At 37.5% G+C, this 14,463-nt stretch overlaps 1 protein-coding gene across 1 annotated transcript in view; it reads left to right on the forward strand.

The window, feature by feature from the left end:
- MYOZ2 (myozenin 2) overlaps positions 1 to 8,175 on the forward strand; it is a 55,023-nt gene extending 46,848 nt beyond the window's left edge. The window contains exon 6 of the mRNA XM_007999661.3: positions 2,355 to 8,175. Coding sequence (XP_007997852.3) covers positions 2,355 to 2,589 — 235 coding nt within the window. The 3' untranslated portion in view covers positions 2,590 to 8,175. The remainder of the gene's footprint in view (positions 1 to 2,354) is intronic.
- Positions 8,176 to 14,463: the final 6,288 nt, after the last annotated feature.

Here is a 14,463-nt window from a genome sequence, read left to right on the forward strand (position 1 = left end):
TCCACCAGCCACTTGCTAAAACTCAAAACATAGGAGTTTTCATTGATTTTTCTATTTTCCTCATGGTTTTAATCCAATTTATCAGCAAATCCTGTTGACTCTACCTGTAAAGCACATCCCGAACCCACCCACTTCTTTCCATCTTTCCATAAAATACATGAAATACAAGTCATCATTTCTTGCTTGAGTTATTGCAATAGCTTCCCTCCTTCCACTGTTGTCTTTTTTTTTTTTTTTTTTTTTTTTTTGAGACTGAGTTTCACTCCTGTTGTCCAAGCTGGAGTGCAATGGCACGATCTCAGCTCATTGAAACCTCCACCTCCTGGGTTCAAGGGATTCTCCTGCCTCAGCCTCCCGAGTAGCTGGGATTACAGGCATGTGCCACCATGCTCAGCTCATTTTTTTGTATTTTTAGTAGAGATGGGTTTCTCCATGTTGGTCAGGCTGATCTCGAACTCCTGACATCAGGTGATTCATTTGCCTTGGCCTCCCAAAGTGCTGGGATTACAGGTGTGAACTACTGGCACTGTTGTCTTCTTATAATCTGTTCACACACCAATAGCAGCCAGAATGATCCTTATGAAATGTAATTAGGTTATATACTCTCCTGCTTACCATCCTACAATGGTTGCCCTTCACATTTAGAAGGAAATCCATATTCCTTATTTAGAAAAAGTCCCACACAACTGTACATCTCTGTCCCCTCTTCCCTCTGCCCCACGCTCACCCACTAGTCTAGGAACATAAGCCTTGTTTCCTTGAACCCGCCAACATTATTTCTGCCTTAGGGTTCTTGGCATTCGCTATCTTGTCTACTGGAAATGCTGATGTACTTTAGCCATACTGTACATGTTTAACTTCTGTCCTTCAGATGGCTATTTAAATGTCGCCTCTTCAGAGAAGTCTTCCCTGGTGATTCAATCTGAAGTAACTTTTTAGTATTTCAGTTGTTCAATATTACAACACCCTATTTTAACTTTATGCATAGCTGCTATCACCATTAGGTATTTTTGCATATAGTTATTTTTAGGGTCTATCTCTTTCACTAGAATGTAAGAACTAAGACTGATTATACTGCTCACTTGAAGCTGTGCCTGGCACTGAATGAGTAATCAAATGCTTAAATCAAACAAAGAGAAAAAGTTTTGTGGGCTCTTGAATGACAGGATAAAGAAGTTGGGCTTTATTCAGAAGACAAATGGAAGAATGCTAAGGTTTTTGAGGTAGAAAGATGCAACAGACATACTTCTTGCCCTAAAAGAGTTTATAATTCACAGATAACCCAAACAGTTAATCCATATTCTTAAAAGGAGAAGCTCAATACAAAGTACCATTTCATTAGTAGCAAATGACTGACATAGAACAATTGATGCTACAGGAATGTGGCTAGGAATGTGGGCAGGGATAGTTTGAAGGAAGTTAGAACTGCAAGGCTATAGGACATTCATAAGTGGAGAAGTCAGGGAGGAAATTGCCTCTCTTTTATTTTCCTTTTCTTTCCTCTTCTCCCCTCTCCTCCCCTCCCCTTCCCTTTTTTTTTTTTTTTTCCCCTTCCTTTCCTTTCCCTTCTCCTTTCCTTCTTTCTTTCTTTTTTTCTGAGATGAGGTCTTGCTTTGTCATCCAGGCTGGTCTCAAACACCTGGGCTCAAGTGATTCTCCTGCTTCAGCATCCCAGGTACTTGGGATTACAGGTGTGACCCACTGCACCCAGAAGGGAATATCTTTTTTTTCTTTTTGAGACAGGTTTTACTCTGTCACCCAGGCTGGAATGCAGTGGCGTGATCTTGGCTCACTGCAACCTCCGCCTCTTGGGTTCAAGTAATTCTCCTGCCTCAGCCTCCTGAGTAGCGGGATTTCAGTTGCCTGCCACCATTCCCAGCGAATTTTTGTATTTTTAGTAGAGACAGGATTTTGCCATGTTGGCCAGGCTGTCTCAAACTCCTGACCTCAGGTGATCCTCCTGCCTCGGCCTCCCAAAGTAAGCCACCACACCTGGCCTAGAAATATCTTGAATAGGGGAAATATTGTTGGTAAAAGTACAAAGGCAAGACATGTCTATAATGAACTCAGTGTATAGGGAATAGATTAGTCCAAAACTAACAGTATATACAAAGGAACGTCAGTGAATTTGTTATCAATATTTGGTTTTTCATTAAAGCATGGTCTTTAAAGTAGAAATGCTTGCCTCAGAGGTCAGAAAATGGCAATCATTCATAGAGTGTAAGTAAGCCCATAAAATCATGAATTAAACAAACCCATAAAATCATGCCTATAATATCATGAAATTGTTTTCTATTTTGACAAATAAATTTGAATATTAATTACGATCTGTTTTCTTTTTTTACTTCCCACAGAGTTGCCACCCCATTTGGAGGTTTTGAAAAAGCATCAAAAATGGTTAAATTTAAAGTTCCAGATTTTGAGCTACTATTGCTAACAGATCCCAGGTTTATGTCCTTTGTCAATCCCCTTTCTGGCAGACGGTCCTTTAATAGGACTCCTAAGGGATGGATATCTGAGAATATTCCTATAGTGATAACAACTGAACCTACAGATGATACCACCATACCAGAATCAGAAGACCTATGAAAAGAAAGTTGTATGTGCCACATAAAACTCTGAATATAAAAGTTGCTGTTTTACTATTTTAATTACTGGCAAAGCCACTTGCATTTTTCATTAGTAGCAATAATAGCAATTTAGTGATTTTCCTTTTGTGACATTCAATTTCAATCTCAGATCAAATACTAATAAACATTTAGAAATCTTACTTTAAAAAACTTATAACTCATTTGTCTTCATTCATAATTTTGTTTTCACCTGGTTTAAGGAATCCAGACATTTTATTGCAAAAGTTCAGTTGGAATAGTAATTGACAAACAGTTTCACTTTTGTCTCATTTTATATGATTTATTGCAGGGTTTTTCAAGTGGAATCTAGAATTAAAATATAGGGAGAGATATGAAGACTTATTCAGAGTTTCATCTAAGGGATGAAAGCTATGGAAGATGATGTACAAATGTTATTGATGGAGAAAAGGGTTGGGTGTGTCCTTTCTGGTGACCATGAGAAAATAATATGTCTTGATGAAGTCTTTTCATTAGTACTCTTAGAATTCTAAAGTGCTTTGCACTTTTCAATATGTTTTGAATCATTAGGTAATTATTCTGGATGATATTCTCCTAAGTTCAATTCAGTTATTATATTCATTTAGCATTAAGTCAAGGATATTGAGAGACAATGACTCAAGGGATGTCACAGTACTATAGTTTTAAGGACCAAAGTGTGCCCAGAATTCAAGTTTCAAAAATTCCAATGCTGTGCATTGATTATGTTCAACTTTATGTGTGCATTTTTAGAAGGGTAAGAACAAATAAAGTACACACTGATATACATATAAATACATACATGTATGTGAGAGAAGGAAAGAGTAATTTGAATTGGCAGCTTTTTTTGCTAAATCTTTAAATTCTGTTAAAATCCTCAAGTAACTGGGGAGTACATGCTTTTACACACAAACAAAAACAAAGGGCATGAAAGTATCTGAAAGGAATGTAGCACACATCTATCATAATATATCTAATATACTGACATAGAAGACTCAAGCTAAACTAATATAAAGTTATAGTTATATCTTAAAATATGATTACGGAAGTATATGACATATAACTTATAGAAATCAGTATCAATTTCTCCCATTTCAATTCAGTTAAGAGTTCTGTGACAGATGTTTATAGCAGAGAGGAAATGTCTCATCAATAGAAAACTGTCTATCAGATAAAGTTAAGGAGACAGGAAGAAGGACTGTGTATAGTAATGAAAATACCAAGTTGCAACATTATATATTAACAAAACAAATCTCTGTTTGTAGTGTGGAAATTGGTGACTGTTTTAATCATCGTCTAGTCTTGTAAGTAGAAAAATTTTAAAAATTTGCTTATGAAAATATAACCCCTAGAAAGTAACAATGACAAAGTATTATATTTATACACACTATTGTAGAGAATTTGTATATTTTTAAATATGTCTTAAGATATCTTAATTTTATTTATAAGTTTTGGTGTTTACCTGTTTTAAAATGATCATGTTGGCATCTGTGATAAACTATCATTGAGGCTCCCATCATGCCATTTTTTGTTCATTTTAATCTTTAAAAAATAAAAATTAGGCATATTCATTATATGCATTTTGATGAAATGGTTTAGTTCTTTATTAACATCATGAAATGAGTCATTATTTTTAATGAAAATGAAATCTTTTGCATTATTTCAACCATTTCCAAATATAAACTGTATGATTACTGTCCCTATTCTGCCAACCACTGAAAGTAGAGGCCAGTAATAAAGTATGTTAGCTACAGAACAGTACTCCCCAGTATCATAAAAGATAACTTAAAAAGAAAAATCCTAGCCAGCTGCAGTGGCTCACGCCTGTAATCCCAGCACTTTGGGAGGCCAAGGCAGGTGGATCACGAGGTCAGGAGATTGAGACCATCCTGGATAACACGGTGAAACCCTGTCTCTACTAAAAATACAAAAAATTAGCCAGGCGTGGTGGCAGGTGCCTGTAGTTCCAGCTACTCGGGAGGCTGAGGCAGGAGAATGGCATGAACGCAGGAAGCAGAGACTTACAGTGAGTCGAGATCGTGCCACTGCACTCCAGCCTGGGCGACAGAGCAAGACTCCATCTCAAAAGAAAAAAAAAGAAAATCCTAAGTGATACTCATTGTTTTAAAAAGATTGGGTAGGAAAAGAAAAAATAACCTTCTGTTCACTATTGTATTTCTTTCTTTCTTGGAAGTGTCTATTAATTCTATCTCAGCTGACACCTTTAGAAAGGCCAACATTTCACTCTGGTTATTACACAATTCAGAATTCAAAAGGAATTTTGAATGGGTTTTGATTAACCTGAAAAATAGCTAAATCTTTCAAAGTCAAAAGAAATATGACAGTCCCAGCACTTTTGGAGGCCAAGGTGGGTGGATCACGAGGTTAGGAGATCGAGACCATCCTGGATAACACGGTGGAACCCTGTCTCTACTAAAAATACAAAAAATTAGCCAGGCGTGGTGGCAGGTGCCTGTAGTCCCAGCTACTTGGAGGCTGAGGCAGGAGAATGGCATGAACTCGGGAAGCAGAGCTTGTAGTGAGCCGAGATCGCACCACTGCACTCCAGCCTGGGTGACTGCACAAGACTCCGTCTCAAAAGAAAAAAAGGGAAAATCCTAAGTGATACTCATTGTTTAAAAAGATTGGGTAGAAAAAGAAAAAATAACTGTCTGTTCACTATTGTATTTCTTTCTTTCTTGGAAGTGTCTATTAATTCTATCTCAGCTGACACCTTTAGAAAGGCCAACATTTCACTCTGGTTGTTACACAATTCAGAATTCAAAAGGAATTTCGAATGGGGTTTGATTAACCTGAAAAATAGCTAAATCTTTCAAAGTCAAAAGAAATATGATAGTCTCTTTACAACAACAGAAAGACCGTGACATTTTTTCCACCTGCTTTTGTATAAATAAGATACGGAAAAAAGGAGAAAAAATATTTTTTAAAAAGGTAAAAATGAAAATTTGTTGCTGGAGTACTAAATGTCAGACACTAGTCATTTTCTTATAAAGGCAATTTAATATATTTAATATTGTGTTTTCATAATTATTCTGTAAGGATGGCATTACAAATAATCTCAATTTTATATTGAAAAGACTGAGCCTCAGAGAACCAACGACTTGAAATAAGCCTAGCTCATAATTGGAAGAACTTGGTGAGTCTGGCTCTAAAGTACATGCTCTAAGAACACATAGTTCATAACTTTTCTCTAAGAATAAAGTTCAGCCTTAAAGTATTTAGACAAAATAATAAAAATTCTCTATTATCTTAATTTTGAGCAAATACATCTATACACTGAGTAGTTTTAGAGTCACTGTCCAAAGTTTTACAGGCATTCATAAAAAAACTGAACTTTCAGACTGTGTTGAAAGCAAATTAAACAGCAGTATGCACATTTAATTTTGAAATTGGAGAAACACAAAAGTGCACTCCGATTAAACCTGCTCATTTCTGCTCAGTATTGTACACCTGTTTGATCTATGTAATCTTCCTTTTCTAAGGAGAAAGAGTGGGAAAGCAGAAGAAAAAGAGTTAAGAAATGCATGACAGGCTGAAAGAAATCATCTAGTTAATAACATACCAAAACCACTCCTTCAAAAGAAAACATTTTCTACTTTTTAAAATGTTAGAGGAAATTCTCTCAGATTTCATTATACTGTTAAATAGACTTCTGGGTCATGAAATTATATCTTCTATTTTAAGCCAATTTCTTCTAATATCATTGGCAGGACTGATGATCAACTTACCAACTGTCCCCTGGATGATAACTACAGCTACATTAATAACCAAAGCTATGGTTAGAAAGACTATCTTTGGCTTTTAACTCTCCACTTCCTTTAATCATTTCTCAAACATTTTATTTTTCACCTCGTAACTCAATATTTAAGAGGACTTGACAATTAAAAATAACTAATTATTGGTTATTACAAAATCAAGCCAAATATAGACAATAATTTTTAGCCAAAATGATCATTTATTGCATCTACCTTAAATTTTACATCTTCTACATAGACCCATTTATAAATATTTTAGCACCTTGGAAGTGGAGGGAGCCAATTAATCTTGCAAAGGCTAATATGGAGCAAAATGTCCAGTCGTGAGTATGAAAAGAACAGCCTGAACTTTTCAACTAAGGACACAGCTGTACCAGCACAATTATTAATTCTGGAATTTCTTCACTCTGCTGCTTATGCAAGATAAAACTTACATGGCATGATTGCAGTTTTTCAGCCACAACTGTCTTTTATTAAGCTTAGAAAAGTAGTACTTTGTCCCTTTTCTTATATAATTTTGCCCTCCACACTCTATTCTGTAGCAAGAAGGGTCGTTCACTTTCTATGAAAGATGGAAAAGTGCCATGCTTTTACCAAAAGACAAGCAAAGGCAATCCATTTCAAACTAACTGATCAAAGCACACTGCAAATATATAAAATAAAATAATATTTTTAAAATTATAATGCCTTTTACAAGTTAAACTTTCCTGAACTAACAAAAAAGGAAGTAAAAGTGTATAACAGTTTTAACAGCTTAAACTAAAATATTATCAACTAAAAGCACGGGTTATTTGAATTTCTTAAATGGAGGAGCTAGATTGCAACCCAGGATATAAATTTACCCTGCCTTTTCAATGTAATGTGATTTCAGTGGGAAGATTTGGTACATACGGGCAAAGAGAGAAAAAAAGCTATTTGAGAGCTTATAGTTCAGATAAAAATAAGAATGTGCTTGTTATTTTGTATTGTGTAATTTTTTTTTTAAAGAGACAGTTTCTCATTCTGTCACTCAGGCTGGAATGCAGTGCACTGGCCTGGTTATAGCTTACCACTGCAGGCTCAAACTCCTAGGCTCAAGTGACCCTTCTGCCTCAGCCTCTTGAGTAATTGGGACTATAGGCATGCATTACCACATCTGGCTAATTTTTAAAATTTGTTTAAAGATAGGGTCTTGCTATGTTGCACAGCCTGGTAAAGTGATCCTCCCACCTAGGCTTTCCAAAGCGTTAGGGTTACAGGCAGGCACCACCAAGCCCAGCCTGCATTGTGTAACATTTTGAAAAACATTTTTATGACAACTCAGGGCAGTGCAGACGTTTCAGGAAACAGGACTGGAAAGTTATAAGGAAAAAAAAGATAAAGTAAATGTCATTCCCTATTTTGAAACTGCTCATTAAAGAAACTGCATCACTAACAAAATAAATATAAAAGAAGGGGTGTGTATGGAGGTAAAGGAAGGCCAGAGTGAAGTAGGCTGGAAGGAAATACAATTCAGGCTGTACAAAAGCTAACTGCGTTATTTTATGGTTTCTGAAGTTTTTTATTCACCTCTTTTAAAGTATTTTTGGTCTACATAGACACAATTGTTTGATGTGGATTGTCATCTAAATAGATACTCTCATTACATTTATCATCTCTCACAAATAATATATTAAAGCAATTTTATTTAAAGGTTCCAGCTTCACAGTAACAAATTTACATGCTGATTTACCACAAATCAATGAGTAATCTCAAGCAATTTATTTCACACTGTAAATCACAGTTTTCTCCAAGTATTTATATGGTTCAAACATCACCTCCTCCTAAGACCTTTCCTGACCACCTTTATTTAAAAGAGCACACTTCTAATCCCTTATTGGGCTTTTATTTTTCTTTACAGCACTTATCACTCCCCAACATGTGTTAGTCCAGATCCTCTGAGAAGCAGATGTGAAGATGAGATTAAATGTGCAAGCATTTTATTAGGAGAAATGCATGTGTGAAAGAAAATGAGGAGGGAGTCAAGAATGTCTTGGAGATATATATACCCACTATGTACCCACAAAAATTAAAAATTAGAAAAAAATAAAGTCTGGGAGAGCCAGCAGGCCTAAAATGGAAATGCGTGCAAGTGTTCTAGGCTGTCATGCAATCTCAGGAAGATTCAGCAAGGCTGTTGGGAGATCCTGAGCCAGTCAGCCATACTCAGAGGGGTCCTGTGTTTCCCAGAAACCGCCTATCTTAGTGGCATTGTCATAGTCAGTCATTAGCTAGGAGTGGCCTGTGAAGGCAGCCTCTGCACCAATGCATCGTGGAGTTCAGAATACAGCATCACTGGGGTCTCTGGGCAATTATGTTGCTGGTGTTCTACAAGGAGCATTCCAATGACTGCCACACATATTTTTACATGTATTTATTTCTTTATTGTTTAATTCTTTCACCAGAATGAATGCTGTCTGAGGGCAGGGACTTGCCTTATTTATTTATTTAATTGACAAATACAAAATTGTATGTTAATCATGTATAACATGATGCTTTGAACTATGTATACATTGTGAAACATAGGCATTACCTCATATACTGATCATTTTTTGTGGTGAGAACATTGAAAATCTCTCTTCATGATTTTCAAAATACAATGTTATTATTAACTATAGTCATCATGTTGTACACCAGATTTTTTGAACTTCCTCCTGTGTAACTTAAATTTTGAATCATTTGATCAGTATCTTCCCAACCACTGCCCCCTTCCCAGCACCTGGTAACTACCATTCTACTCTCTACTTCTATGAGTTCAACTTTTTTAGATTCTGCATATAAGTGAGATCACTTTTATTAACTGCTGTACCCTGTATGCCTGGTCCTTTCTAAAGAATAATATTGGCTGGGCGCGGTGGCTCATGCCTGTAATCCCAGCACTTTGGGAGGCCGAGGCAGGCAGATCACCTGAGATCAGGAGTTCGAGACCAGCCTAGCCAACATGGTGAAGCCCCTTCTCTACTAAAAAATACAAAAATTAGCTGAGCGCAGTGGTGGGCGCCTGTAATCTCAGCCACTCAGGAGGCTAAGGCAGGAGAATTGCTTGAACCCAGGAGACGGAGGTTGCACTGAGCTGACACGGTGCCACTGTACTCCAGCCTGGGTGACAGAGTGAGATTCCATCTCAAAAAAAAAAAAAAAAAAAAAAAAAAGAACAATATCTATTTGTGAAATAAACATCTGAATTATGGCAATAACATAAGTATCTATATTTTAAAAATGCATTATAAAACACATTATCCAATACTTGGTAAGTGCTCAATAAATGGAAGCGATTTGTATTTAAAAAATGAAAAATTATTAAGATCACACAGTAAAAAAGCAATGGTATTCAGAACTAAATTAGATCAGAGATGACACTGGAATTACTTTGGGATAAATATACCGATATGATTTGGCTCTGTGTTCCCACCCAAATCAAGGGAGGGACCTGGTGGGAGGTAATTGGATCAAAGGAATGGTTTATCCCATGCTGTTCTCGTGACAGGGAGTTCTCACAAAATCTGATGGTTTAAACGTGTTTCCCAGTTCTCCCTTTGCTCTCACTCTCCTGCCACTTTGTGAACAAGGTACTTGCTTCCCCTTTGCCTTCTGCCATGATTGTAAGTTTCCTGAGGCCTCCCAGCCATGTGGAACTGTGAGTCTATTAACTCTCCTTTCTTTATAAATTACCCAGTCTCAGGTAGTATCTTTATAGCAGTGTGAGAACGAACTAATACATATACTTAGCCTGGATTTAGCATATATGTTGGAACAATTAGTATATTAAATATACACAGAGATTCAGAAACACTAAAGTAGCCTATATTTTAGGATAAGCATTAGCATTAGCTCCATTCTCCCGACTCAAAACTGTCATTAAGATAGCCTATTTACAGGTCAGGCATGGTGGCTCACGCCTGTAATCCCAGCACTTTGGGAGACTGAGGCAGACGGATCACATGAGGCCAGGGGTTCCAGACCACCCTTGCCAACATGGTGAAACCCAGTCTCTACTAAAAATACAAAAATTAGCTGGGTGTGGTAGGGCATACCTGTAATCCCAACTACTTGGGTGGCCGAGGCACAAGAATCCCTCGAACCTGGGAAGTGAAGGTTGCAGAGCCGACACTGCACCACAGCACTCCAGCCTGGGTGACAGAGTGAGACCATGTCTCGAAAACAAAAAAAGGTAGCCTATTTAGGAGCTTGCTAAAATGGTATTATTTCTTGTGACCATTCACATTTTGTATATTATGTAAGAATTTTAAAAAATCAATATGGTGGATACTTTTCCTGATCAGTATACTGTACCTTTTTGGGAAGTGTATTATATAATCAGAAGGGTGTTCCCATGGGATTGACTTGTAGTACAGTACTGTCTCTTTTTTTAATACCTAAAATGGTTTTTCATGTAAATACCTGTTTGGAATGTTTTGAATCAAGAAAAATATTGCATTTGGATTCTGATTCCTTGACACAACAAAACAAGAGTATAGTGAATAAAAACAAACATCTCCAAGTCCCTTGCTTCAGGGTGTTTCCACCTTGCTTAAGGAAAGTAGGCACCTGGAAGCTATAACCAATGAAAGAAGGTGACTCCTCTGTCAGCTGAAATAATGGCAAATGCATGAAATAATCTTTTTTCTTCCCCATTTACCATGAAAAAGCAAGCAGGAATACTGACCAATTTCTACATACATTCTACTCTCAAACTTAATTTTTAAACTCGGTTTCTAACATCCGTTTTTCCTTAATCCTACCTATGTAAAATATAAGGGTTCATGAAAGTTCTACAACATAGCTAACTGGCCTCAAGTCCCAGGCCTCCTGGAAAAGACTTCTTCTAGGTCCTGTAGCACTCCAGGAAGAGTATCTATTTTTTTTTTTTTTTTTTTTGATCTCGGCTCACTGCAAGCTCCGCCTCCCGGGCTCAAGCCATTCTCCTGCCTCAGCCTCCCGAGTAGCTGGGACTACAGGCGCCCGCTGCCACGCCCGGCTAATTTTTTGCATTTTTAGTAGAGACGGGGTTTCACCGTGTTTGCCAGGATGGTCTCGATCTCCTGACCTCGTGATCTACCCGCCTCGGCCTCCCAAAGTGCTGGGATTACAGGCGTGAGCCACCGCGCCCGGCCAAGAGTATCTATTTTAAAACATCAAGTCAAATATGAACATGGACCACATTTATTTAAGAAATACACATATATAATATTTTGATTTGTTTTCTTATTCTGTCTACATTTTTAACATACCTAAAAATTTGTAAAATATTGGATATAAATCAACCTAAAAGAAAACTAACTGTTTTTCAAGGATATATCATCAACAAAGCTGGTAAATATTTCTGGTTTATCAAGTTCAATCAACTTGTTTTTCCTTTGATCTTCCCAAATGAAATTTACATTAATGACAAAAGCAAACCACTTTTCCTTTCGGCAACAGAGGGTCACCATTATTAATAATTTCCTTACTCTCTCCTAGTCTTGATTCCTCACACTTTACTGGCCATTTGAAACTTAGAGTTCCCTTATCAAAAGAACTAGATCAAACAATAGACTTTGAATATGAAATTATTTTTCACATTAATTTTACAAATACTGTAACACAAATATATTTCACAAGTTTAAATAAAGTACCTTTCCACCTTCTTAAAAGATTCCTCACTTCCTAAACAGAAATCGCAGGGGAAACAATGCTATTTTTTTTTCTTTTTTTGAGATGGAGTCTCGCTCTGTCGCCTAGGCTGGAGTGCAGTGGCGTGATCTCGGCTCACTGCAAGCTCCCCCTCCCAGGTTCACGCCATTCTCCTGCCTCAGCCTCCCCGGGACTATAGGCGCCCGCCACCATGCCCGGCTAGTTTTTTTTGTATTTTAGTAGAGACGGAGTTTCACCGTGTTAGCCAGGATGGTCTCGATCTCCTGACCTCATGATCCTCCCATCTCGGCCTCCCAAAGTGCTGGGATTACAGGCGTGAGACACCACGCCCGGCCAACAATGCTATTAAGGATCATAATAGTAGTGGTGCATCTGTAGTCCCAGCTTCTCAGGAGATTAAGACAGGAGAATCACCGAGCCTGGCAAGTGGCGGTTGCAGTGAACCGAGATCACACACCACTACTCTCCAGTCTGGGAGACAGAGCGAGATACTGTCTCACCAAAAACAGAAAAAAGAAAAAATAATAGAATGGATGAAAGCAGGGGAACCGATAGTAGAAACTAATTAAAATATAACTAATTTAATTATTTCCAGGAAGTCAATAGAAACACTGTAGCATTTATTTTCTGCGTAGATCTCATGAATTTATCCTCAAAGGCAATTTAAAAATCTGTCGTTTGGAGGATCTAGTTTCTTTTCTTTTCTTTTTTTTTTTATTATACTTTATGTTCTAGGGTACATGTACACAACGTGCAGGATTGTTACATATGTATACATGTGCCATGTTGGTGTGTTGCACACATTAACTCATCATTTACATTAGGTATATTTCGTAATGCTCTCTCTCCCCGCTTCCCCCACCCCATGACAGGCCCCAGTGTGTGATGTTCCCCTTCCTGTGTCCAAGGGTTCTCACTGTTCAATTCCCACCTATGAGTGAGAACATGTGGTGTTTGGTTTTCTGTTCTTGCGACAGTATGCTGAGAATGATGGTTTCCAGCTTCATCCATGTCCCTACAAAGGACATGAACTCATCCTTTTTTTATGACTGCATAGTATTCCATGGTATACATCTGCCACATTTTCTTAATCCAGTCTATCATTGATGGACATTTGGGTTGGTTCCAAGTCTTTGCTATTGTGAAGAGTGCTGCAATAAACATACATGTGCATGTGTATTTATAGCAGCATGATTTATAATCCTTTGGGTATATACCCAGTAATGGGATGGCGGAGTCAAATGGTATTTCTAGTTCTAGATCCTTGAGGAATCGCCACACTGTCTTCCACAATGGTTGAACTAGTTTACAACCACACCAACAGTGTAAACGTGTTACTATTTCTCCACATCCTCTCCAGCACCTGTTGTTTCCTGACTTTTTAATGATTGCCATTCTAACTGGTGTGAGATGGTATCTCATTGTGGTTTTGATTTGCATTTCTGTGATGAGCAGTGATGGTGAGCATTTCTTCATATGTCTGTTGACTGCATAAATGTCTTCTTTTGAGAAGCGTCTGTCCATATCCTTTGCCCACTTTTTGATGGGGTTGTTTTTTTCTTGTAAATTTGTTTGAGTTCTTTGTAGATTCTGGATATTAGCCCTTTGTCAGATGAGTAGAATGCAAAAATTGTCTCCCATTCTGTAGGTTGCCTGTTCACTCTGATGGTAGTTTCTTTTGCTGTGCAGAAGCTCTTTAGTTTAATTAGACCCCATTTGTCAATTTTGGCTTTTGTTGCCATTGCTTTTGGTGTTTTAGACATGAAGTCCTTGCCCATTCCTATGTCCTGAATGGTATTGCCTAAGTTTTCTTCTAGGGTTCTTATGGTTTTAGGTTGAATGAGCCTTGCATCCCAGGGATGAAGCCCACTTGATCATGGTGGATAAGCTTTTTAATGTGCTGCTGGATGTGGTTTGCCAGTATTTTATTGAGGATTTTTGCATTGATGTTCATTGGGGTTATTGGTCTAAAATTCTCTTTTTTTGTTGTGTCCCAGGCTTTGGTATCAGGATGATGTTGGCCTCATAAAATGAGTTAGGGAGGATTCTCTCTTTTTCTACTGATTGGAGTATTTCAGAAGGAATGGTACCAGCTCCTCCTTGTATCTCTGGTAGAATTCGGCTGTGAATCCATCTGGTCCTGGACTTTTTTTGGTTGGTAGGCTATTGATTATTGCCTCAATTTCAGAGCCTGTTATTGGTCTATTCATGAATTCCACTTCTTCCTGGTTTAGTCTTGGGAGGTTATGTGTGTCCAGGAATTTATCCATTTCTTCTAGATTTTCTACTTTGTTTGCATAGAGGTATTTATAGTATTCTCTGATGGTAATTTGTATTTCTGTGCGATCAATGGTGATACCCCCTTTAGCATTTTTTATTGCATCTATTTGATTCTTCGCTCTTTTCTTTTTTATTAGTCTTGCTAGTGG

Source organism: Chlorocebus sabaeus, chromosome 7 (assembly GCF_047675955.1).
Source record: "Chlorocebus sabaeus isolate Y175 chromosome 7, mChlSab1.0.hap1, whole genome shotgun sequence".
NCBI classification, from domain to species: Eukaryota; Metazoa; Chordata; class Mammalia; order Primates; family Cercopithecidae; genus Chlorocebus; species Chlorocebus sabaeus.